At 40.9% G+C, this 26,673-nt stretch overlaps 1 protein-coding gene across 1 annotated transcript in view; it reads right to left on the reverse strand.

Annotated features, from left to right (window-relative positions):
- ARSJ (arylsulfatase family member J) overlaps positions 1–26,311 on the reverse strand; it is a 45,653-nt gene extending 19,342 nt beyond the window's left edge. Inside the window, exon 1 of the mRNA XM_037394132.1 lies at positions 25,465–26,311. Within this exon, the coding sequence (XP_037250029.1) occupies positions 25,465–25,841 (377 nt within the window). The 5' untranslated portion in view covers positions 25,842–26,311. The remainder of the gene's footprint in view (positions 1–25,464) is intronic.
- Between the last annotated feature and the right edge of the window lie 362 nt (positions 26,312–26,673).

The following is a 26,673-nucleotide window of genomic DNA, read 5'->3' on the forward strand; positions in this document are numbered from 1 at the left end:
TTTAGCCGTAAAGCCAGTTGTAGCTGTTGCTATATAAGTGCAGTATTTGAAAACCAAAGAGCTATTTATCTAAAATCAAATGAAATTTGAATTCTGATCTAGACAAGATGATACCAAATAACAGTGTAAAGGACACCATGAGCTAGCTAACCGAAAACACCATTACTTCCCAGGCTTTTACTGCCTGCTTTTTCTTCTGCTTTGGGGGATAGTAGTGGTGGGCTCTGGGTTGTGAGTTGGGGTTTTTTTGGAATGCCATTCAAGATTAAACCATCCAGTAAATTTTCTAATATAGCTTCCCTCCTGCCCCTTTTCCATTTGCAGATTGCGTTATTATGCAGGAAAAAAATCTTGTGGCAAACTAGTTTTCTGCACTTGGTCACAATGAGCATAGCTTGGGAATGATGCATCAGCCTAAGAACAATAGAATAACAAAGAACCAAATTATTATATTTGGAAATGGCATACACCCTGGGCCAGTTGCAGAATAGCCATGGCTGGATGCACTTTCTTTTGAGAGACATAAGTTAGGTTCAGCTGGGGGATGTGAAAGAAAGTTTTATGCTGGCTTTTCAGTTCTTATGGTATGTTACATAAGCTCCCTTGCCCCTTTATTTTCATAACAGTACATAAATATTTTATGAACTATGGGTCTTTGATCTGTGTTTCTCTGACCCATTGACTGATTCCCATTTGCCTCTTTGAAATTGTATCTCATATGCAATGAGAAATTCATCATCCTTGTCTGTCAAAAAAAAAAGATCCAAACCCCTCAACAGCAATTCTGTTTGTTGCCAATGCTACAAGGCAACCCGAAGGACAAGAAATTTCCACTTAATGTTAATATCAGGGTTGCATGGAGACAATTGTATTCTGATACATCAGAAGCAGTCAAGCTCAAACAGCTTTTAATTCATTCTTTATATACTTCAAGTTAGCCACACCCAAAGATACAATTGAAAAAGGAATAAGGGAAAAGAATATCTTCTCTTTCAGTGTGGGTTAATGTAAATCCTGATTTCCACCAGAAAAATAAAAGCATCACTGTGCATGTTTATGTATCTTATTGCCTATCTGGAATTACAGATGGCAGTGACACACTGGCTCTTGTGCAGCTATTCCAGGCTAACATTCGCTGCTTCCTAAGGTGCACAAGGTTTTGTAGTATTACAGAAAAAATAAGTATTTAATGCAAGGCCTTTTATAAAGCCCATCGAAGTATCTCAGTCCAACATAGCTAAATAGCTCTGCATTAGCTACACTTTCTAGAACCCTTCAAACTTTCCCAGTTCAGAAAAAGTCTCTTCCCTGCTCCCCCCCCCCCACCCCCCCCACTTTTTCCCATCTGTCTTCATTCTCATTCCTGTGGGATGAAGGAAAAAAACCCATGCTTGAAATCACAGTAAATTGCATTTCTAGAATCTAAGCTAGTATGATTAGCTTGACAAGGAAATGTCTACCTTTCTTCTGAGATTACCTGCACTCCCTGTACAAGATCTGAAATAGTTGTTCCAGCTATTTCTCAGTTGAACTCAAAATTAAGATGCTAGCTTCACTATGATTTAGAGCACTTGTTTATGAACAAACCTCCTTTTTATTTCATTTGCTCCAGAAAAATCTCTCATTAGTATTCCTTCTGAGCATATAAATATCCTTTGCATCAGCTACATATAAGGATTTTATGTGCTGGCATAAATGCCTTGCTGGGTCCCTGGGGTTCCTTACTGGGGTCACTGCGACCAAACTAATATGGCCTTCACAAACTGACGAACAAGAAGGTCGGATTTTGCCTTCTGCTCTAGTTTATACGGTTTTCTTCTGCATGAATGTCACTGCTTTGCCCGAGTTCACCTATACACCTCTCTGCAAGGCTCCAGGAATTCTGTACATCTTCTACAGGTTTCCCACATTTCAAATAGCCTATCAGTAGACAGTCAGGATGGATATTCTCATTGCTATCTTTTTCCACTCCAAATTAGAGTTCTCCAGCACACTAGAAGAACTTTTTAATAAACTCAGGAGTAAATAAATCTGGTCAGCTTCCTGGTGGAATAATACTTCCATCAAAAAACCAACCAAACAAACAACAAACATTAGAAAATCCAGTGAAACCCAATCTTTTAGTGGAAACAATACCACCAAAAGTTTAAACTGGAAAATGTCTTCAGAGACAGAGATGTCAGCCTTTATCATTAGCACTGTGGCCCACGATCTGAAGAGGTCTCTGTCCGTTTTTCTTTTTGACATGTTCACTGAACAAGGTCTCAAGCTGCGCTGCAGGTGAGAACTCTAACTATTGCCCTGCAGACTCAGCCTCCGAGTCAAAGAACAGTGCAGCAGCTTTAATGGTGAAATGGAGAGACTCATTTCTCAGACAGCTACAGGATTACAAGGGATACTGGACAGACAGGGTCAAGTTCCCACATTCAGGTTCCTGATACTGATTACAGTCTGAAAACCAGGTTCTTTTAACATTAGAAGTTCAGAGTTTATGTCTTTGGCTAAAAAAAACCCCACCAAAACCAACCAACCAACCACAAAAACACACCCCAAAAAACCCCCAAGAAACAAAAAGCCCACCACCACCTGAAACTTGTTTTTATCTTGGTTTCATGCATCCATACAAGGTGGGACACTTTTCAAATCTCGTGAATTTTTCAAGAAAAATGAGGAAAATACCTCTAGCTCTACTATGACAGAACATAAACAGAAAAGGCGAAATAGGAATTTAGTCGAGGAAGGCACAGTTCAGACATTTACACCAACTCAGTTGCAGATATTCTGGTGGTAAGAAACAGAAACCTGGAGCCAACAAAATAAAAACCCCTGTATTTTGCTCATCCACCTGTTTTTCTTTTGCTTTTCTAGCTGATAAAAAGAAAAAATACTCTTTTTTGCTGTCTTCTCTTGGGATGGAAATAAAGGAAAGAAAATCCTCATTCTCCTTAAATCTTCAATTTCCAAGGTGTTATTGAGACTGGAAAAATGAAACGAAGTAACAAACTCACAATGTTAAAAATTTCAAGTGCGCATGACTATTATGGAGCTCTTGATTCATGTATAGATGGAAAACATGGATTTAAACTAGCTTGCTGAACAAGTGGAATCATGTGAAGCATACTATCCCTTTTAATAAACCCCCAAAATGCATATACGCTAGTTCATGCTCTCACCAGACAGAATGATTTCTCCCACTCACTCCCTCAGGAATGTGCTTACAAAATTCCACTTCTCCTGACTCAATAACTCCTACTTCAAAATTCTTCCCAATTATGGCCATGTTTTCAGCTGCTTGTTTAAAAAGCATTTGATGGCCTTTTATTACCTGCAGACAGTTTATTTTCTAGAAGAGAAACAAAACAAAAATTTAAACACTATGCCTGCACATTGCAGTTTTCCATCCTGAAGTAAACCAGCAGCTGAAGAAACAAAATAGGGACTCGGGCAAAGTGGAATCTCTGTATTGGTTTGTCTCAAACTTTCCTTGAGACGTAGGACAAAGTATATAGGACACCGAGTCTTCAATAAGTAACAGCATCCTCTTGAGATCTTATTCTCTCTGCCCTTTGTCAGAGGTCGCCCTGAGAGTATCTGCCTTGGTCCTAGCAGAAACCCAGCTTCAGTGGCAGTTCAAGCCAACACCCAGACTGTGGGTTGCCAAAGCCAAAATGACATTCCCTTTGGCTCCTCCAGCACCTGGGCAGTAACCTCTTGCTTCCAAAAGGGCATAGATTTGAGCAAGGCAAAAGCCTCTTAAGCCACATAGCTAAGCTGAAATTAATTTGCCCATCACAGCTCTTCATTTTATCAAACCGGAATAATAATTCAGCTCTTCTCTCACAGAGCAGCTTTATTAATGTCTCTAAAGCTGTGTAAAATCCTTTGACAGGATCAGCTAAGGAAGGCCAAAGCTTGAAGACTGAAGTAGCTGCAGTTTCCATGGTTCAGTGAGTTTCTCAAACGTCTATGATGACAATTACATATACTGGATTTCTCATCCTTTATCCCTCTGAAAACAGCTCTCAAAGCCTCCTAAGGCAAGCCCAGGGTGGGAGGGTGGGTTATAACGAAGAAAGACAGAGAGAGGGGGAAGCCAGGCCCATCTTTCCTGTATCTGCCCTGTTACCATTTACCTGTGTCACCAACCAGTGTGTCGGTGGCACTGGAGCTCTTTTGCCCAGCAGAAGCACAGACAGCATGAGGATGGCAGCACGTCCTCCCTTCTAGAAAAAGTTTTGCTCTTGGCTCAACCACAGGTTGTCCTCTTGCTTCACTGGCTCTTGCATTATCATCCGCATACACAAATTAAGACATGGTTTCTGTCTTTCCTTGCTTCCTTAAATAATGAATTGATAAGGTGCAAATTTAGAAGCAAGTGGTATCAGCAAACACACACAGCCTAAGAACTTTTTTTTCTTAAAGACTAACGACTGTGTCCCATAAATAGGTTAAATCATCTATTTCAGCAAAGGGAAGCGATCTGTTCTCTCCCTGTCATGTTTTCTGGCATGACAATCACTGGGTATACCATGCGAACTCAGAACACTGTTTTTTCGCCAGGATCCTCAGTCCCAACAGGGAACAGAAAACAGGAGGGGACACGCAGTTCAGTTACATTCAATTTTTTGTGTTTGTATGTGCATTTCTCTGGGTGTTGTGTATTAACTGTCTTCAAGTGCCTACCACTTACCTAAATGCACTGTCTGGGTTTATTTGGATGCATTTAACTAAACAACTAATTTGAGAAAATCCACATTGTTCTTTCTAAATGGTATATCAAATTATAGCTTTAAGAGAATGACATTTTATGTTTAACAAATTATTTCTGATTTAGTAAGTCATATCTTTTTCATTAACCATGGCAAAAACATGCGTGTGTATTACATAAAATTTTGTGAATAACGGCTTCACCGGCTTTTAACTTCAGGTTCATCTAGCTAACAAAATGATGACTTATTAATGTAAAAATACACTAATGGAAAAATGATGCTTCCAAAAGGTACACCAAATACTAGGAAGAGTCCAGTCATTAGCAATTAGGAAAATTAGTAAATCATCTACTCAAGACTTTATCTCTGGAGATGGATGAAGTTTTATCGCTGGCTAGAGTAATTTGCTCACTTTGTTTCCTGTGTGTACCATGCAAGAGACGGACCCATGTGCTTGACATTACCAGCACCCTGCACTGTTTCTCTGGCTCTTGACCAGCTTTTTAAGCCTGTCCTGAGCAGCTAAAGAATCAAAGTGAGTTAGAAAATGTAAATGTCTCCTATATGGTTGTAGGTCACCTTTTTTCTGCAGGCATGGAGAGGACATGACAACAGATGGCATGGGCTAAGCATGTTGTGTTCCTAGTCCCTGATGCTGACTGAGCATCACTTGCTTGACAGAATGGGAACACAGAAGAAAACACGAAGCACGCTCTCCCCCATGAGTTACATACATTGACTCAGTGCGACCCATATACCCAGCACAGGGGTGGGCGATGAAGTACAGCCACTGGTTGTCTTTGACAAAAAAGAAAAACATTACATTTTTGAACCACAAGAGCCATGTAAGTCTTTGTTTATACTGATTTATATTTACAGTAAACTTTTCTAGAGTGCATTTCCAAGTAATCTCTTTGCTACGATTTCCTAAAAGAAATTATTTAAATTTATGATATGCAGTCTGCAGTGCTTAAGACATTTGCATAAAATATTTTACTGTACTTTTAAAGGATGTGAAGTTAAATTTATGCTCTGTGTCTAGTTCATTTAAACTCAGAATTTGAGTAATTTCCAATATGAGGTCACTAACTAGTCTGCACTGGACCACTGTAAACCTGGAGTATTTCCATTCATGTCAATGCAATTGATGTTAAGTTATTAATTGTGAAGGGAAGCAGATTTTGATGCATTGGAGGTTTGGGGGTGAGACAACTTGACTGCAATTAAAGCATGCTTGTTAAAAGCCCAAACTACTGAAAGATTTCTTTGAAAAGAAAACTGTTTATGCAGGAAAACATTTTTAGTTTGGATCAGCATACCATAGACAGACACAGTTTCTGTATGGCATTAGCAGCTGATAAGCCTAGAGCAGACGGCAGAGGGGAAATATTTTAATTCCATTCCTGCCTGGCCAGTGTTGTACCAGCACCAACTGTTTCAGACACTTTTGCAGCGTGGTAGTATCTGCAAGTGTTTCCTTCAAAAATGTGCAGAATTTAGTTCCAAGTAATCAGGACTGTTTTGACATAACTTATCAACTGCTACCAAACAGAGCAGATTCAGACCACACTCGTTCCATTTGCTAAATTCAAAATTTCCCACGTGCAAGCCAAGGGAATTAGGCTAGACAAGGGTGGGTTTTCTGTACACTTCTGGGGTTTTTTTGTAAAGACAACTACTCTGGCCATGTACATTTGTTGCCAGAAGACTGAAAGTTCAAGTGAGACAGCAAATTGATTTGTCCACAGAAGAATGGTGGTAAACAAACACTTTTATGTCTCCCTTGCTAATCTTTTTCTAGATACCAAATTTACTTGGCATTCAGTATTCCATTATTTTCCCTTTTAAACAAGACAGTTCTTTTAAAAACTACTTCAAATTACATACACGATCATTTGATATAAATCATTTTAGAACTTGAACTCTACTGCCATGATTTTCATTTGGATGATGACTCCTAATACAGTAGTTGCATTTTACAAAAATTAGGTCAGGCAACACATTAAGAAGGCCAACAGACATCTATTCTACAGACTGTTCTATCATCATTGCAGGGAAATGACAGTATTTCTTTTTAGGAGTAATGTATTTTTGAGCATGGTTGTTTTTCTTCTAGGAAGCCTTTTTAAAAGGTTGGGTAGTTCTTTAGCACTTGTTATTTGGAATAGTGAAGATTTAAAATCTTCAGCACTTTCTTCTGAAAATTATGACGAACACTAGATTTTACTGAATTACAGTGTTGTGCACAGAATGTGGCCAATTCACTAGGATGTTCTAGTAATCTTAGGAAAAAAAAAAAAAAAAAGACCACAAAATCTGTGATATACAAAAACCAGGAATCCCTGGCTGAGCGGCAGATCTTTACCCTCTCCAGTAATGCTGGTTTAAATGAAGAAACTTACAATTTCAATTTTTTTGTGCTATAATCTTGATGTTTTCTATCTAGTAAAGGATTTTTTTCCTCACCTTCTTCATCATAATACATGCTCTTTGAAAAAGAGAAGAAACTCATGCACAATTAAGAACATGCATGGTTTATTCCTAAAACCAAAATCCAATTCACTGATAATAACTGACAATTCCATTTTGTTCAACATGATTTAAAAGAAAATAAAGGTCATATTTTTAATAAAAACATGTATTAGGTATAGTAGAGGAAACACCTGGAGCATGCCTGATTGGCCATCTCTAATCTTTAAAACCTAATGAGGCCCCAACAGTAATTTTGTAGAAAATGTCCTTGCTGTAAAACACCATATGTCTACTTCAAAAGGCTTGAAAGCTTCAAACGGTCTTTTAAGAAAATGCACATGATTTGCTATTGACTTGATCTGCAATACAGACAATTTTTTGTGAAATAAACACGAGCAACTTTATCTTGAAGGTCTACGAGTCACAAGGGTCAGCCACGCCTATGGAGAAATGACAACCTGTAGAAGACAAATGCTTCCCTGCTCACTACCAGAAGTATGCAAAGCAGGGCAGCCTGGTTTCCCAGCTTGTACTGGCCTTGTCCTGCCAGCTCCAGCACAACAACATGGCTACTGAGAAGGTTCTGTCCACTCATCTTGGTCACTGCTTGCCTCATTTCTTCAGAAAAATACAGAAACAAATTAAGATCAAACAATGAACATATCTTCCTTTAATAACTGCACATAACATCCAGTAATACTCTAGCTTAGTAGGATGCATTGACAATGGCATGGTTCATTTGACATGGTAATACCAAAACCAGAGACAATTATTTTGTTTGATGAACCAGAATCACAGAGAAGGGAGAGCAGAAATACCTCAAAACCAAAACAAACACCCAAGACTCCAAAAGCCCAAGGCTGAAAAAGACTCATGAAATGCCCACATGATTTCCTTAACTACTGAAAAATATTTGGCAAATTCAGTTTCAAGTGCTAAGATGAAGAATTTGGAATCAATATATTTAAGCTACAGTTTTTTTCATTCTTAAATCTGTGGGGAATAAGTAAAAGCAATTGGCTTAATTGCATTTATATGCAATTATGTAATTATTTTCATATGGGTTACGAATACATTTTTCAGGTGAAATTTATACACTGTGCATTACATTACCTGTGCAGACTGTGAATTAGCACTAGAACTTCTGCATTGCCTTTTGGAGAGCAGAGTTGAAATTCAGAATGAACTTGAATTAGAAAAATAGCCTGAACTAAACAGAAGGCAATTCACTTACAACAACTGAAAAGCAGTGCTTTAGGAATAATCAGCTGCACAAACTTATTTTCTCGCAGAATAAAAGGTCTGGGGCTTCCTGACAACCCAGCCTGAAGATGAGTCAGCAATGACTTAACGTTGCGAAAACGAGCATCATCTTAACTGGGATGTATAAAAGCAATTGGTTAAGTAAAACAGATGACATCCTGTTTAAAGTAAGGCAATAAAACAGCTGACAAAAGTTTTCCAGGTCTGTTAGAGGAAAAGGAAATGCATTTGCTTCACATCCAAACATTGAGGCCAGAGAAGGGACATACCTCCAGCTTGGCTGCTCCCGTATTATGGTTTGGTGTGGCCTGAGTGCGCTTTGACCTGCACAGCACCAGAACGTGGGTGTTCTAACAGGAACTAAGCCCATAAGGATAATCATCTTGGTTTAATTTGCAGATCACAGTGTAAGTGGTAAAAATAGTACAAGATCTGTTGTTCTTGTGACATTTCCTGCCCATCAGCAGTGGGAAGAGAATTATACATGCTTTGATACACAGATGCTTTGGCCAGATTTTCCGCTGAGGTAAATTCATGCCAGTAAAGGAGTTGATGTACTGCCTTCCAATTACTCAACAGTGAAAATATTTTAGAAACTTTGAGATTTAGAAGAAAACATTGAGGCAGCACTGGTCAAACTTCAACTGGAACATTTTGTCCTGTTCCGGGCGTCACTTTTCATGAAAAATAGGCCCAAACAGAAAAAGTCCAGAGGAGAACATTAAGAGTCATCAGAGGTATATAAACCAATATCTATGTGGAAAGATGGAAAGAACTGATTTCACTCAGGCTAGAGAAGGGAAGAGCAGACGTGATAATAGACTTCAGGCATACAGGAGATTTATCGCTTTTCTGTGTAGCAAAGCAAGTTCTTCACTTAGGAACTGCCAAGAGATTGTAGGCTCAAAGTGCAGCAAGAAAGATGGAAATTAAGACAATTTAAAAGCTATATAACTGAAATGATAGCTAAGGCTGCCTGGGGAAAGCGTGGAAATCTTTGTTGAAAGTTTTTAGGAACAAGTTATTCCCACATATTTTAATGTTTTCATTATATTTTCCTAAAGTAGGATGGACTATGTAATTTATCAAGATTTCTTCCATCCCTGTTTTCTAGAGGTATCTGTATGGATATGAAGCAGCAAATTCCCGTTTGTTCTCTCCACTCCTAACTGGCCAGAAGCAAGCCAGCTTCAGGAGCCGTAAAGAAAGCCATCCAGAGAGCACTAGCTGTGCCTAAGCCAGTCCATCCAGCTGAGAGTCTCTTAAACACAGCCCACTTTGCTGCGCAGCAAAAACAACCAGATCCACAGAGAACAGCTGAGAAAAAACAGTCTGAGCAGCACAGTGTTTAATTTGTTCCTTTAGCACAAAGACAGCAAGTTCCTCCCTGCTACTGGAATGCTGGCAGTGCCGGCAGGAGCCAGGTCCAGCAAAGCCAGCCATCACGAAGAGAGGCTGAACCCAGGAGGCTACAATTGTAAAAGGAACATCTGCTTTACTGAAAACACCTTGTTCTCATATCAGATTTCAAACCAAAGTGTAACAAATTTCCCTACACTACTAAGACAAGCTGGCAGTAACAGAGAACTAAATTCCAGGACTTGTAGTAAATCAGTGAAGCATGGTTTGGTTTGAATAAAGAAGGGTGAACTTAAAAAGTGAATCATCTTGCCTATATATCATACCACATCACATATCACATCATGTCATATCTAATTAGAAACTCCTGAACTGTCTCCAAGTGCCTTAGGTTTGTTTTCTTTTTCGAACATTCTTAGGAGCAGCACAACCTTTGCAAAGTTCCTTCTTCTCCGTGTTAGTAACACCTTTTCTCTTCCAGTTTTAAAATACTATGCTGATAGAATGCTACAGGGTAAAAAAATCAAGTATTTATTAGAAAATCTCCTTTGACAGCAGGCTTTTAAACTGTTTGTAAAATATTTTCTGAGCTGCGCAAGGAGTATTATCTACAATAGTCCTTAAATTGTGTTTACTACTGTGATCAACTATAATTAATGCAGCCTTAAAATACTCTGATAAGGCAGTATAAATATTCTTACCTCACAGACACAAAAGCTGCATGCATGCATGACGGTAACTGATTAACATGAACATACATTCTGCTTGTGTCTGAAAGAGACATCAAGCATGCTATTCAACCAAAAAATACCTGAAGAATTACAGAACGAGCAAAAAGACAGGGTGATACAATTCTTTCCTGTGGAGAAGACTTGGTTTGGCTTCCCCTTTGCTTGGTGCCGGCAACAGGATAAGAGGGAAAATGAAGAAAATGGATTTAAGTCTGGGCAGCTGAACAGATTGGCCTTGGAAGCAGACAGAAGATTCCAGAAGGACTACCTGGTGGGCTGGTATCCAGGAAAGCCTGGAAGAGGTTTAGGAGGGTCCAAGGCTTTAAAACTGATTCTGGAACAACCTGAAAGGCTTGAATGTTTTTGGGGGATTGTGTGAAAAAGGTCAAAGAGGCATCCTGAAGGATGGGAGGGAAGTGTTGCACAGAGAACCAGTATTGCTATGGACATAATCATTTCCTGTGCTTTCCCCCTAGAAGGATGGGAGACTGTGGAAGGAACTGGCAACTGGGTCAAGTTAATAAATGTTGATTAAATTTCAGAAGCCTCCCCTGCTCCAAACTTGTAACAGCAATGTCATAAAAAGGTTCACTTATGCAGATGTGCAAACTAAAGCTTGGACAAGTTATACTGCTTGCCTGAGGCCATAAAGGCAATCCAAGAGAAGACTTAGACCAGGACAGATGTGGTTATCCTTGTAGTATGCTCTAGCCACTATCCCACTTCTCCCAAGCCCCAGTAAATAAACCTGCCATTGTCCTTCTTGACAGAATTTTATCCAGCAGAACTCTGCCGGATACGACTCTTCATTTACGCTGCTTATTTCTCTAGCTGTCAGAAAGCATGCATGGTAAGGCTCAAAGAATTTTATTCAGCACATTTTACACACAGGAGGAGCAGTCATATACTTTAAGTATGCAACTAAGGTGTTCTGAGTCATTTCCCCAGAGATGCCCATTTACCTCCACTGACTATATATATATATGTATATGGCTACACAGGGTCCCAGCTTTGATGCTTTCATTTGCATGTAAATTAGATGCCAGGAGTAGGGTATGTGTAATGAATGGCTTGATTACTCCCTAAGGGGTGAACTTGCATGAAAAAGCTGCTTTTCATGGTGCCAACCATATTATTTTCAACTACCTACCGCTGGTTTTCTTACAAAAAATTTTGTATTATGCAGACCAAAATTAATGTTTGGCATGAATACCTGAATTTGAAAATGTTCAAAATGTTTGGGGGTTTTGTTGATTTGTATGTTCCATATAATAATTTAAATCAATGATTCTAACACAGGAACTTATTCTCAATTTACAATTACTATCAATCTAACTGCATTCAGTGTTAGTTAGAAAAAATACCTCTCCTCACACCATCATGCCTACACCACTCTCATTGTATTTTCTAAAACACGCGTATATCACAAGAGAAACACAAACGAGGGAACAGCTTTCCCCTAGTTAACTGGGAAGGAAGAGGGATTGTTCACCATTTTTTCTGATATGACAGCTGCCTTCACCCTACAGGGAGGACTTCCAAATGCATGGACCTGGGCAAATGATCCCAAGGTCAGAAAGCAAAATCTTTTTCATCTGACTTCTGCTTACACTTTTCTGCTCCTCTATCTGCTTCTGACCCTAAGTACATTCATTATGAAGATCAATAATTTTTTAAGGAGCAGAAATGCCCCTCAAGCCTCCCCCCCAAACCAACCAACTAAATTATCACATGAGATCATTTCACACAGGAAGGCATTATCCTGATTTTTTTCTTTTACAATGTCTCAGACTGTGACTTGTTTATTAAGAAAAATAAAGCCAAATAGCCCACAAACTTAATTTTACCTTACCTAAGCTGACTCACCGTGGTTAATGGCATCAAAATAACATGATTTTGTTACTGAAGTGAGCAGGTGTGGCTCAGTTACATAGAAGAAGCGTGTTGAATAGTAAAGTGTCATCTTGACATGACAGTTTTTCAGATTCAAAAGCACTATAGGGACATAAAAGCTACATCTATGCAAACAAAACCATTAAATCAGCTTCTTGGTAAAGATTATGCCTGGTTAACAAACACACTGTAGGAGAGAACAGCTAGAATTCAGACTACTAAACTCCACTGCACTTCAAGGTCACATTTAGTAGCAGCTGCCAGAGTATCAAAAGGATGCTGAAGAAAGCCACTTGGCTTCTAGTAGCAATACATGTAAGAGCCTTGAGGTTAGTACAGAAGACACAAACGTGCCACCTGAGCTACATTTCCTCAGTGGAAAATAGCTAATGTTATGCATGGCAGAAATACAATGTTCTGTACAGAAAGCTCTGAGCTCAAAGCAAGCAGAAGCATTTCTACTGCAAAATATCATTGAAAATATTTGACCACTCCAAATGGAGGCTAAACAGCCTGCTGCTGATGGGCTTCTGGTCTGCCATCAACTCAACCCTGGCAAGGCTCCTTTTGCAAAGCCTCATCACAACCAGATAAAGCAGTCCCCCACTTTCAAACTGATACACAGAATAACAAAAGAGAAGCTGGTAACAACGGAAACCCAACAGACCAACCATGCAGTTGTCTCCAGTGGCAAAAACACATGAAACATTGAAATCAGAGAACCTTGAAACTCTGAGAGATGCTACATGCAGTTCCACTGTGGGAAGCACATTACTGCCGAAGGTTACAAAATGAAATCTCTGACGGCGTAAAGACTCAACAGGGCTGTAACAGTGCCAACAGTATTACCTTAGCTCTTAACCATTACATAAGACTGCATCGCTTACAGCATGTATACCTAGTATTACCAAGATGGCCAAATATTCCTGAGTTCACCACAAAGGCTCGTTCTTTTCAATCTTAGATAAGGCCTCAAAGGTTTTGAAATGTACAAGCACCAGAACTGTATAGTTACAAAATTAAGAACCATGGAAATGTTATCTTCCTTTTGTACTGTATACAGGTTCAAATCCTCATCTTCCTATTAAAATGAATTCCGTATCGTACCAGCAGCAACAGAGTTAAGAAGAAAGAACTAGATCTCACAAATCGTATAATCACTTCAGTGAAGTGCATACCTGGCACATGTAAGTCTCTCTATCTTCAGTAATGTATATAGTTCCTGCATAGATCTAGTAAAAGTACACGTGACTCTTCAGAATTTGAGATACAAGGCTAAATGTAGTGGTGTGATATTCTTAACAGGGTGCTGTGTTCTTTAAGACACAAAACTTTAATAGGGCTGTGCTAATGCAGACTCAGGAGAGACAGTGTTCAGACTGATTAAGAGGGCCATACACCTAGCAGGCAAACACTCCACAGACTTTACTTCTACAGAGGGAGAAACAATGCAGAAGTAAGCTGCTCCTTCCTCCCCCCCACCAGGAATTTTACTGTGAAAAATTAGAACCACAAAATAGCTGAAGCTGGAAGTGACTTGCAGAGGTTGTTTGATCTAATCCCCTACAAAAGCAGAGCTAATTCCAGTTGCTCAGGGCACTGTCCAGTTGACATTACATTTCTCCAAGAATGGAAATGGCACGTCTCTGAGCAGCCTGATCTAGCCATGATGGGACCAGTGCCCATTGCTGCCTTTCTTCCCTTCCCTGGGCACCTCTGAAAGAACCTGCTTCTGCCTTCTCTGTTCCTTCCAGGAGATAGCTGAAGACAGGGATGAGGTTCCCTCAGCCTTCCCTTTCGCGCAGTAACAAACCCAGCTCTCAAAGCCTCACCTCATCTATCAGGCAGTGAGAAAACTGAAAAAAAAGCTTCCTGCAGGACAGTACATTCCAGAAGCAGACCAGAAATCAGAATGAATTTGAAAAAAATTCAAATTGAAGTAAAAAAACACCTCTGCTTTAAGAGAAATCAGTAAACATACTAGCATAGCTTTCTCTGAAGTCTCTTGAAAAACAGGATCATGGAACAATTAAGGAAGGAGCTGCCATTATACTGTGGTCATTAACAAATTCATTTGACTAATTTAATCAGTTGGCCCTTAAAAAGGAAAAAACCAAAACACTATTTTTAAGAGATAAATGGAAATATGAAAAAGTTCATGAAACAGTAAGTTTACTAAAACTGACAACCTGGTAAAGCTAGAGAATTCCCTAACAACAGTCTAGCTTCCAATTTCTTGAATACTTTGCAATTATTTTCTTATTTCCAGGAGGAAACAAACAATACAAGTGAGTTTATAAAGTCAGTGTGTCCCTGCTGTGTCATGTAAGTTGGCAGAAGGCCTGATTAGACACCCTCCAGAGGTCCTCTCAAACCCAGTTCTCTATGATTCTACGAGCTATAACACATGACAACTAAAACTGAGTATATCAAATGTGATGGTAAATATTGTCTTGAAAAAGTTTATTAAATTCAGAGAGGAGCAATTTGTGAGTTAACAGTATATCTATTAGAGCATATTTAGTCTAAAGATACTATATTGCTTCCCCCTACCCCCAAGACTAAGTTTCTCCACTCCCTACAGCTCCACATTTTCCTGAAATTGTAATGTTTCCTCAAATTTTTAATTTTCTCCTTCTTCAAAACAGAAGGGAACTAATTTCTTACAAGAGCTTATTATCACAGAGATTGCCTCTACATCAGTACCTTGGTACCCAGTTCTGTTCTGTAAATGTTAAGAAAAATTATATAATCTTATCTCATAATGGCACAATATTCTCTATCAGGGAAGAAACTCTTTAAAATGTATAAATGAGAAATATGGACTGAATCTGAAAATAAGCACAGGAGATTTATCTAGAAAAGAGCTAATATTCTGATAAATGCATGTGCTGTAATTAAAATGTACTTCAAAAAGCTGAATTAATGTTTCAAAACTTCCTGTTTTCAAAAACTAAAAGCAAAATAAAAGCCAGAGCAATTTAGTCAGAATTCTGCATTTCTCTATAACCAGAGTAAATATCATCATGAAATAAGGATGCTGTTTTGCTTTTAGTACTAAATACCAGGTATTTTTAATTATTAAAAGAGGTATGTTTGATTCTTTTGAATACTTTATTGTTCAACAATGGGAAATTTTGGCTTTCCACTGTCCCCTACAGAACCCACCTGGATGCCATCCCTCTGTGCCATAACACAACAAACACTTGAGAGGAAGAGAACTTGATAGCATTAATAAATCCTATTTTGAGATACCTGTATCACGTGGGTGTCTATGCACAAAATGACAATCAGATGATGCAATGCGTCCAACAGAAGCTAGAAACTGATAACCTAGCAAGCGGCATGGCAAAGGCTGCCTTTCCCTGAGCGTCACTAACAGACTGAGGCAGGAGGAGGGAGCTCAGGCCTGACTCTACATTGCCAAGGGCTGCGACTTCAAGCAAGGTTACCATTTGTGGGACCTTCTTTTGCACTGTTTTTAATACCTTTAAAGCTTCCAAATACTGGAATAAACACTTCTATACTTATGTTTATAAACCTTAATAACCAAATACATTTCAATGACTTATTCTATGCCTTTTAAAGGAGGCATTAGGCTTTTTTTTCCTACAACACATGGGATGGGAATGCACATTTGGTGCCTCAAATGTAAACCATTATTAACTCCAGGCTCTGTCTCACTTCCCTTCCTCCCCTGCGCGTGAGGAACCCCCGGGTCATACACTTGCTGGTGCCACTAGTTCAGCAGCCTTCCCCCCGCCTTTCAGACCCCTGCCCATGTGCAAGACGCATTTCATCTCCGGATCACAACCAGCCATCTACCAATACTACCTACCAGCACAGTGAGAAAGCTGTCATGGCACAAACATCTTTATTAATCAGGTGTTTCAGTGTAAGAAAAATAAGATATAACTTTGGCTCCCATACATTGATTTTCTGCCCCTACATTGAAAATTAAGGCTTTGGGGCCACAGAATACTTAAGATATTAATAATATCTACTTTAACTTAGTATTTAATACAGTCTCTTCATATATGCAGTTGGGAAGACAGTTTTATATTTTAAGCATATTAAGAAGTATTTCATTATCCCAGATTTGTTTTCTAACTCTAGCAACATCCCCCCCCCCCCCCCCCCCCCCAACCTAGAGCTTGATAACATCCTGGTAACAGCCTCAATTAATAAGCAGGTGATAGCTGACCCAATTAATTAATGCATTATAATTGCAGTTGAACTAGAATTATGAAACATGTTTCACCTCTTTCTTATTACAAGCCAGCACGTAAAGTTCCCTATTTAAAATTTTTCGATTTCATCACAGCAAACAGTCAAAGAATACTTCAGTCAAACCTCAGTAGTTAAAACACATCTTTTATATGAGTTTTTTTGAATGTTACCCATGAGTGTTACCTTGCTTTCTCTCTGAACTCTTCGTATTGCATTTCAGCCTATCAATATACATTTACAGAGACAGGCTGAGGGCACCAGCCAGATCTACTGGCTTTTCAGTAAGAAAGCGAATAAACTGGGCAGCTATTATAAAAAGACTACTGATACAGAGAAAGCAAACACATCCTACACAGGATCACTCACACAGCTGCAATCTTGGTTTAATTGGTACTATTTATGTTAATCAAATGAATTAAGGCTGGTGCAATTACCTCATTCATTCTTAAGCATACATTCTAAAACTAAGCAAAGTCACCTCAGGGTAGAAAACCTGACTATGAATCAATACAGAACAAGGCAAAAAAATACAGGGGAAATAGGAAGTCTCAAAGATTTACAGCTAGGAATTAATGAGAAAGTGCTAGCTTCTCACACTGCAAGAAACTGAACTATGCTGAAGTAGAACATGAAGAAAGTGGCACAAAGTGTTAAGCACTGAAGAGGCAATTGCTCATGTGTGTCAAACAGTATCCAGTACTAAACATTAACATTTCAGGCTTTTAATGAAAATTACCAGATTCCACAACCAATTATAAATTTTTCATATAGAAATCAAGTCATGTCAATTACTACAGCACAAGGAAAAAAAAGATCAAGCTCCCCAAAATTTTAAATATTGTATTAGTTTGCCAAAAAGAAAAAAAATATTTGAAAGATCACCACAATTGCCATAAGTCTAATGGCTTAGTTTTCATTCACTCATCTTTCTTGACATGTGGTAGTACAAAATAAATGCTTATACTTATCTTTTATCATATTGTATGCTGATTTTTATTTGCCCATGCACATGTTAATTAAATATTACTATAAGGATATGAAATATTACAATGCAAATGTCCTCAATTCTATATAACCAGCTTTGCTAGGTACACATCATGGGAACAAAAAAGAGGCACACTTTAAACATTTTGTAAGTTTAAAGATCCCCATTACCTTAAAGCAAAACTGCATTGAGGTGTGCAGAGGGCCTGATTAAATAAAACAAATACAAACCTGATTTAAAACCAAAAGCGCAGAAAACCTCAAAACCAGAACTAAGACACACACAATTATGAAAACAAACCCCTGGGTCTGATACTATCACAAACATAAGTGTCACAAACAGAAGAAGGTAACAGATCTTTCCCTTCTTCTGACCTTTAACTTATAAATCTGGCAAATCTTCCTATGAAATGTATTTTAATGAAAACATAAATTTAATTTGTCCAAATTTTAAGTCCCATCTAACTTGATCATCTTAGCCTGAATCCTTTGACATGAAAGTAAACCCCATGTCTTTTACCATACAGTTTTATTTCCAGACACCCATCTCAGTTTCCCATCTTGATTCACTTAAAGGGTCTCATGAAGGAAGAGTAACATTGAAAAGTGGGAGTCGCTATAATAGAAGACCACTACTACCACTCATTCAAGTTATTGTTAGAGGCAGCAATATGCATCATCAATTACAAAGCAAACATATCAGGAACAATGCTGAATAAGCAAAACGCCGTAATTATTTTAAGCCTAACTTTTCCATGGAATAGAATTTTTCTTTTCCACTTAAAAAAACACAGGCTAAAAGTCTGTAACTTTAACTGCTCAGAGTACTGATATTTTACAATCACAGATTTTGTAAACTTCTGTCCAACTATTTTTCTTTAACTTACTGCACTTTGTTTACATTGGACAATGAAAAAAAAAAGTTAACCATTTCCACTATGTAGTTAGTTACATACATCAGGTAATGCTATGTTTGTCTTACAGGCAGTGGACCTAAAGTATCAAAAAACATTCTTAAGTGTCACCAGAAAGTGATGCAAGAAAAAATTATCACAACCTGTACTACGCTTTACTACTTCCTCCATGTTATTTAAAAAAAAATCTTTATTGTTTGCATATAGCTTCCTTTCCAACTCTTTCCTCCAAACACTGCTTTCTACAGTGCACTAGTAATTACGGTATGCACAGACTTCTTAGAAATTCAGACCATACAGCAGTTCAGTACCTGGATCTAATTTTCTGTGTAACAAACAAGAGGAAAGCACAGAGACAGAAAAAAACAAGAAAAGGAAGTCCTTACATTTAATTGTTTATTCGTTCTCTGTGTATGCTACACAAATATACATATATATAGAGAGAGAGAGAGGCAATGTCATCCTAAGTGAAAGACATAACAAGAACATGGAAAAAGATACCTCATCATCTTTGGCAGCAGTCCCAAAAATTGTCATTAAAGAAGTTAGCAGAAATAAATAATTACATATCGCAAGAGTTACGGAGGCCAAGGGGGAAAAAAAAATCTTGAAAATTTTCAGAGAAAGTGAGGATATGGAAAACATGAATTGCTAGAAGAAAACTGAAATGTAACTTTCACACAACCTATTTTCTCTCTCAGAATGAATGCTGAAATCATTTCTAGCATTTAAAAATACTTTATGAACACTCTCCTTCAGAACGCCTTCTGTAGCTAATATGTACTTCAAATGAGCCACAGATGAATACGAGTTGGAAGACAAGACATCCAGTTCAAGCCTCTTCCCCAAGACAGATTCAACTACATTATGTCATTCCTGACATATTTGTCTTGTCTGTTCTTAATGACTGCCAATGAAGAAACTCAGCAGTTTCCCAAAGCCAGTTATTCCAGTGTTTCACAATCTTTAGCCCTTGAAAGTTTTCCTTTTTACCTAAGGTGAAGTTTTTTCTCTACTCAAGCAAGCCCTGCATTTCTTGTACCCTGCATCATGACACTGGAATCACGTTATGTCCTTCCTCTTTGCAGAGCCCTTACAATGCTGAAGACTTAGTATGTTCCTTCTCATTTTTCTCTTTAGACTAAATAACTCCATGTCTTCTGATCTCTTCTCCACAGTTATCTTTCTGAGATATCTGATCACTCATCTGGACACTACCCAATTATGCACAATGCTCTTGGGGAGCAAAGTCCAAGTTTAGGCACAAGCGCTCCAGCTGTGGAGTAGAAGGGCTGCTTCACTTATCTGCTAAACTGCTCTGTTTATACAAACTGGTACGTTTGCCTTTTTTGTAACAGCATGACATTGTTGACTTTATATTCAGTGCATGATTCACTATAATTCCAGCTACTTTTCTACAGAAATGCTGGCTAAGTAGTTGTTCACCATTCTCTGCTTGCAAAGTTATCCCTGCTTCAGCATGCTATCTTCTATTTATCACCACTGACTTTAGTCGTGCTTTTTTTTCAGATTATTTCTCCAATTTGTCAAGATGATGTTCAAGATCACTGCAGTCCCTTAATGCTTGCAGTCCCACCTATCTTAGTGGCATACTTAATCAGAACATTTTATTTCACCATCCCAGTTCTTAATGCAAACACTGATCAGAATTAAACTCAGGACCGATGATGGACAAGTCTCTACTTCACAGCAGATAAGCTATCAGACCTTCTCTTGACACTTCAGGCTGATCTTCTGTAGTCCTTCCTATTTTGTTAACTACAAAATAGGGAATATATCTATAATTGAGTGTTATGTACATTTCCCACTATTCCCATCAAGTCTCTGAGACCCTTCATTTCAACTCAGCACAGAAGATAAATTCCCAGTCACACACCATTGTACTGGATCCTTCTCAGAGCAACCAAATACCCAAAACTGCAGTTTGAACTGCTACACACCCAAGAGGCAGGGAAAGAGAAAGCTCACCAAGAAGTCTGAGCTCCCAGAATACAGTATTTCTGTCTGCTTGCAAGTCAGCTACACTGCTTTCAATTCAAAGTACTTTCACTTTCCTCTATTCCATCTCTGTTTGTCAAGCAACTCTTGGTTTGCTGAGACACTGTCATTTTTAACGGTGAACCACATATTGCTACACAGGGATGCCTACAAGAGAAAACATACTAACTAGCTAGCTATAGTACCTATATTTATGAATGTGTAATATTTCTATAATTAGATAACAGATATAATTATTTGTATTAAAATAACACTTCGATTATGCTTACTGATTATATGCAATCTATTTCTGTCTGCTTCGGATGAGCAAATTCTCAATATTCCATTTTATCCCAGGGGAAGAAAAAAAAAAAAAAGGATTTATTTCCCCAGACCTTCAACATTTCTCAACATCTTCCATCTCCACATTCCATCCATCACGCAAAGCTAATTCTTGAGATTAGTGTAGGGCTTCCATGATTCATAAGCTGCAAAAGGGAGTTCAGATTCCTTAGAGATCTGTAACCCTAGCTGTACATCCGTTTCTACAAACCGAGATCTGTACTCTGGTGTAGGTCAGGAACCTTCTTGTGGCCCAAAGAGATTCCAGTACACATAACGGTCCTACAGTTAGGCGTCTGACGATCAGCAGAAAACTGACAGCAGAGAAAGTAGGTGTCTGCTGCCTACATAATGCCCAAAACATTTCTGGCATATTGTGTCTAGATTCCTTCTTATCAGTCAGTCTTATTTCTCAAGTTCCTTTGCTAAATTAAGTATTGCTCCAGCAAGTATAACTGTATTGCATAATACCCTCTGCAGAATTGGGTCAGCTACCCCAACAGATGTTCATCTTAGCTTATAGTCTTTTTGCCGTACCAGCTCAAAAGAATACTCCTCCTTTTGGTCATAATCTTTCAAAATTTCTTTTAAAAAGTCTGGTAAACTGTCTACACACTGACTACACTTCAATAATTCTTCACTGAAAAAGGAGATGACTCTTCACAATAAAGTAAGTTAACAAGTTATCTCAACAATCAATACCACATGTGACCATAACAAATCGATCTCATCCTCTGTACCTCATCTTTATGCACTCTCACACATGAACAAGCAGAAAACTTCACACACAAATAATCTTAGATTTTCTTAGTACATTATGTGACCTGTATTTTTCCATCAATCAAGATCATCTTAAACAATACTACCATACTTGTCTACAAGACTATTCATGCAATGAAAAATCAAGGCCATTAAGCACACAGATACAACAGCTAACTCAGTAAGAGCTTGGCCAGCCCGCTGCTGGGTGCGCGTTGAGCATCATTGTGTATTCTTAACCCCTTTTCCTAGAGGTGAGAACTTGAAGACTGGAAGTCTAAGCCACTATTTTTTTTTAAGTTCTTCTATGTAAATTACAGTAAGAAACCACAGAAACATGCTTATTTTTCATTTCTTTCATGGATGAGTTTGAAAGTAGTCTCTTAGTTTAGCTGTGTTCCGTATCACATTCATATGTCTCTCTGTATCTTAAGGATACCCCAGCATGGCTGATGTATGCACGCATGCAAGTATCTTCCTACCTAACTTGGTGCCTGTGTAAGACAGGTTTTGCCTCAGCATTAGCTTAAGGCTATGTATCCTGAGCTATTCTGCTTAAATTATTTAGTTTATTGAGGTATGCCTATTACTTTCAAGAAAACAACAAAAAATACTGTACCACGCAATACAATTTGTATGGAGGACAACTTATGTTCACTCACATCCTTTGGGAGGAAAGAAAAAAAAAAAGCCCAAAAAAGCCTGCAGTCTTTCTACAGTTTATCAGCAGGTCGATAACCTTTTGAGTATATGCAGGGCAGTGGCCTGCTTAAACCAGCACGAAGCAACACAAGGGATGAGTCTCCAAAACCCACCGATTATCACACTTCCAACCCAGCTGTAGGAGCTCAGGCAGGAACTGCAGCAGTCCCAGGAGCAGCACGAGCCAGAGCAAACTCTTGCCCAGGTCACTTCTGCGACAGAGTCATGCAGCTGCCGAGCACAGGCCAAGCTGCTTCCCAGGAGCTGCCTCCCTTACCTCCCCACGGCGGCCCCAGCGCAGCCGGCCGGGAGAGCACATCACACATGGCACTCAGCCCACTGGCTCACACTTCTCTTCTCTGTTCCCAAGATTCAGCTCAGCTGCAACCCCTTCCCCACACCCATAAATAAAGCCCAAAATAAAAAGCTGTGGAAGCCAGCTTTACTATTAGCCTGAAAGCAATAGCTTTTGAGGGAGTGAATGGGGAAAGAGGTAATACTGGAAGAAAGCAAGAAATGAAAGTAGGCCAAAGACTCAAGCACAGGACATGAGAAAGCAGAGGGAAGTAGAAGTGGTCAGAAAGAGAGGGGCACCAGCTCTTAACATTGTGGTGTGGCATGAAGGGGAAAAAAGAGCTAATTTTACCTCTTCCTTTGAACATGTCACCTCCAGCCTCCTTCCCTGTGCTCATTCACTAGCACAGAACAGCAACCAAAAGAAAGGTCTCTCTGCTAACACAAGCCTGGATACCGATGAAGAATTTGGAGCATTCAAAGTCTCTCTGCCTGAAGCCTGACTTCCACTTGGCGATGAGAGTCAGGGCTCCCTAATGAGCCTGGTTTACACAAGTCCCTCTGTTTTTCATAGACTAATTATGTAATATTTGGAACCTGTTAAGCGTGGTGTGTGTCCTGGGAGGCATGGAGCATCCAGGTGATCCTTCAGTAGAGGAGCAGGCACACACTTTGGAATTCAAGAAACAACAGCACTTCTCTGGACTAGAAGTTTCTGAGTCCTGGCATTTTCATTAAGGTGCCTCTACTAAGAAAGCAGTAAAAGTAGTTATCACTAGCAGCAGCAGCCAGAATGGATAATAGTATCCTCTGAATCTTGTTAATACTCTACCCAAGCCTATTAACCCCTCACCATTCCCTCCTGTATTTCTCAGTCATATGAGTTCCTTCTCTCTGTGGCTTCTCTCAGTTCCTTCTCTCTGTGGCTCCTTTTTCCTGAAGTAGAACAACATGAAAAAAAAAAAAAGTTCTAAGGGTTTTAGACCAGCAGACTAAGAAAATAAAATGAAGTATAAGCAAATTTCTTTTTTCCTATAAAAGCTTCCAAAACCAAAGTAGGCAGATTTGCAGAACCATTTCCGCCTGATGAGCTGATGAAAAGAGCAGGGTTCCTCAGAACATGCCTACCTTTTAATATATATTTACGCACAAACTGCTCCGTATTGAATGAAGGATTAAAATAGTTAAACTGAGTTATTGTTATTCCTTAATTTACTTTTATTCTTTGTTGCATTCAGACAACCTCTGCAGTCTCCAAGAGCCAAAGCAGTGCACCCTGGTTCCCCTGGAACCCAGTCGTTCCATTCCTCCAGCCACTGCTTATTGTGCAGCATGACATTCCCTTTGTAAAGCACTGGTTCCCAAACCACCATCCTCAGAAAGCTGGCTGGCTACATGCTGCTGGCTGAGGTCCTTGCTTCCAACTGCTGCATGGCTTAAAAGACAACCAAGACACATTACACATTATCCTGATACACATTTCCTCTGTGAGCTGCTACTTGAGTTGCTGCAGGGCAGCTACGTTCTTGTGAATGAGCGAGTAGGTGTCTCAAAATAGCTCCTCTTCTAAGACACAGTCCACACAAAGAAACAAGAAAAAAAAAACAAAAAACAACCAAAGAGCAAACCAAAAACCCACGTGGGGAAGTCTTGCTCTAGATACCGTGTCAGCTCTCCATGCAAATCTCCGTGGTCCAGCAAGTGTGGGAACTAGATCGAGACCAGGAATTATCTCCAGTTCTAGCATATGGAATGCAATGCACCAGGCCAGCTACTTGTTTTATATAAGCATGTGTTTCTTTTACCAGCAATACTAACATTACCTTGTTCCTGTTTATATTTGTGGAGAAAATAAACTAAGTAACTTTTTTCCTCCCATTCTGTTTTGCTTTTAAGAGTTCTCTGTTCCTGTCAAAGTGAGTTAAGCTAAACAGAAACAAGGCCGTTCTGTTCAAGACTAAATGTGTCCACACTTGGGGTTATTTGGGAACGGTTTCTACAGCTCAAATGCATACCCCCCCGCTTTAATCCTTATTAACCTCCACATGTAAGAAGGCCCTTAGGTTAGGTAACTGGTTATTTACTCTAACAGACCACAATAAAACACAATTTACCAGAGATGGCAAAGCACACAACACCAACCAGCCCACTACTTTTACCATTTTGGCGAGGCACCTATCTTAGTGGCTTAAGAGAAAAGTTTCTAATCATTTGCAAAGCAGCAACCGCATCATGACAAGAGCGATATTGCAGCTCAGAGGATCCTGAAAGAGAGCCTGGATTCCCTGCACTCATCCCCAAGCGACACACTGGGGCATTATCTCATAAATTCAATATACCTCCCAGAGACCTCGCATAAAGTCAGCGTTCAGTGAGACCCCTGCATCCAACACGCCGGCTGCAATGAATGTACTGGAGAAAACATAACGCTCTCAGTTCCCTAAGACGGCCTCCTCCTGTAAGTCACTCTGAAATCGCACAGAAAATCTAAGCTGATCGGTTCCCCGTAGGAGCAACATTACTTGACAACTAGCACGTATGTTAGCAATGCAGTAAATGTAAATGTCCTATAGCACTCTGCAGGGGTAGCTCACAGTGCTGAATCCTTATTGGCTCACAGAGCATGAGTTTTTATTCGGCTATTTCAAATGTATTAGAAAGTCCGTTTTGTTCAAGGTTTTTAAGTGAATCGGAAAGGCACCTCTCTGCTACGGGATAAAACAGAGGTGTACCCAGCCAGGTTCAGCCCTGCGCCTTCCAACAGGGACAGTGTTTAAGCTGGTGAGGTGAATGATGAAGGAGGAGTAAACTTACTTTCCAGTGATAAATTGGCTTCTGGATGGTGTGCACATAGGCTGAACATAATAGTTCTCCAGTTTAACCCCTTCAGCAGCTAGCTTGTCCAGAGTGGGCGTCCTGATCTCCGATCCATGGTACCCTACGTCTCGGAATCCCTGATCGTCAGCCAGGATGAAGATGATGTGAGGCTGCGAGCTGGGGGCGCCGGCCCCCAGCCCCTCTCCCAGCCCGGTCCTCGTCGCCTCGGTCTCCGCGGGGCCGAGTCGGAGGCTATCCCAGGACAGGTAGCCGTAAGCCAGGAGGCTGAGCACCGAGAGGCCGGCCAGCACCCCCACCGCCACCATCTTCCCCTTGCAGAGGCGGTGAGGCCAGCTGCACCCACCGCGGGCCATTCACCTTGGCTGGAGCAAAAGCGAGACAGGAGAAAAAAAGAATAATAAAAAGAAAAAAGAAACAAACCCCCAAACCCAACCAAACCCAGCAAACCAGGAGAGTCTCTGAGGCGGGGGCAGGGGCCGTCAGGGGGCCCGCCGGGCGGGGAGCAGCCCCGCGCAGCGGAGCCACCAACTTCAACAACTCCGGCCGCTGCGGCGGGGGGCGCGGCGGAGGCCGCCCTGCCCGCTGCCGGTGCTGGAGCCGGTGCTGGAGCCGGAGCCGGTGCCGGCCGGGTGGGCAGGGCCCCGCCGGGGCTCACAGCATCCTCGGCCCGCCTCCGGCCCCGCGCCGGGGCGCCGCTGCCTGCCCGTCCCAGGGCCGGTGCCCATGGCAGGGCCACTCGGAGCGCCCCGGCGCAGCGCCGCCGCGGCAGCGGGCCGGGCCGTGGGGGCAGTGCCGGGCCGGGCCGGGCTGTGGGGGCCGGGCCGGGCCGTGCCGGGCTGTGGGGGCCGTGCCGTGCCGCGCCGCCTCCCCCGCCCGCCCCGCGCACACCGGCCCGCGCGGCGCCCGCCACCCGCCCCCTCCGGCGCTGCGGCCGCTCCCGCCCCTCCCCGCCCCGCCGCTCCCCGGCGGGACCCCGGCCCCGGGAGGCAGCCGGACCCCGCTCCCGCCGGCCGCCCCCCTGCGAGCCCATCTCCCGCCCGCGCCTCCCCCGGCCGGCCCCTCCGCCGCTCCGGCCCCCCGCGGCGCCTCCCCCCGGGCCCGCCCGCCCCCGCCTGGGCTGAGCCCCCGCCGCTCCCCGCGTGTCGCCGGCGAAGCCCCGCTCCCGGGCAGCGCCCCCCGCGCCCG

This window comes from Falco rusticolus, chromosome 1, assembly GCF_015220075.1.
Source record: "Falco rusticolus isolate bFalRus1 chromosome 1, bFalRus1.pri, whole genome shotgun sequence".
Lineage (NCBI taxonomy): Eukaryota > Metazoa > Chordata > Aves > Falconiformes > Falconidae > Falco > Falco rusticolus.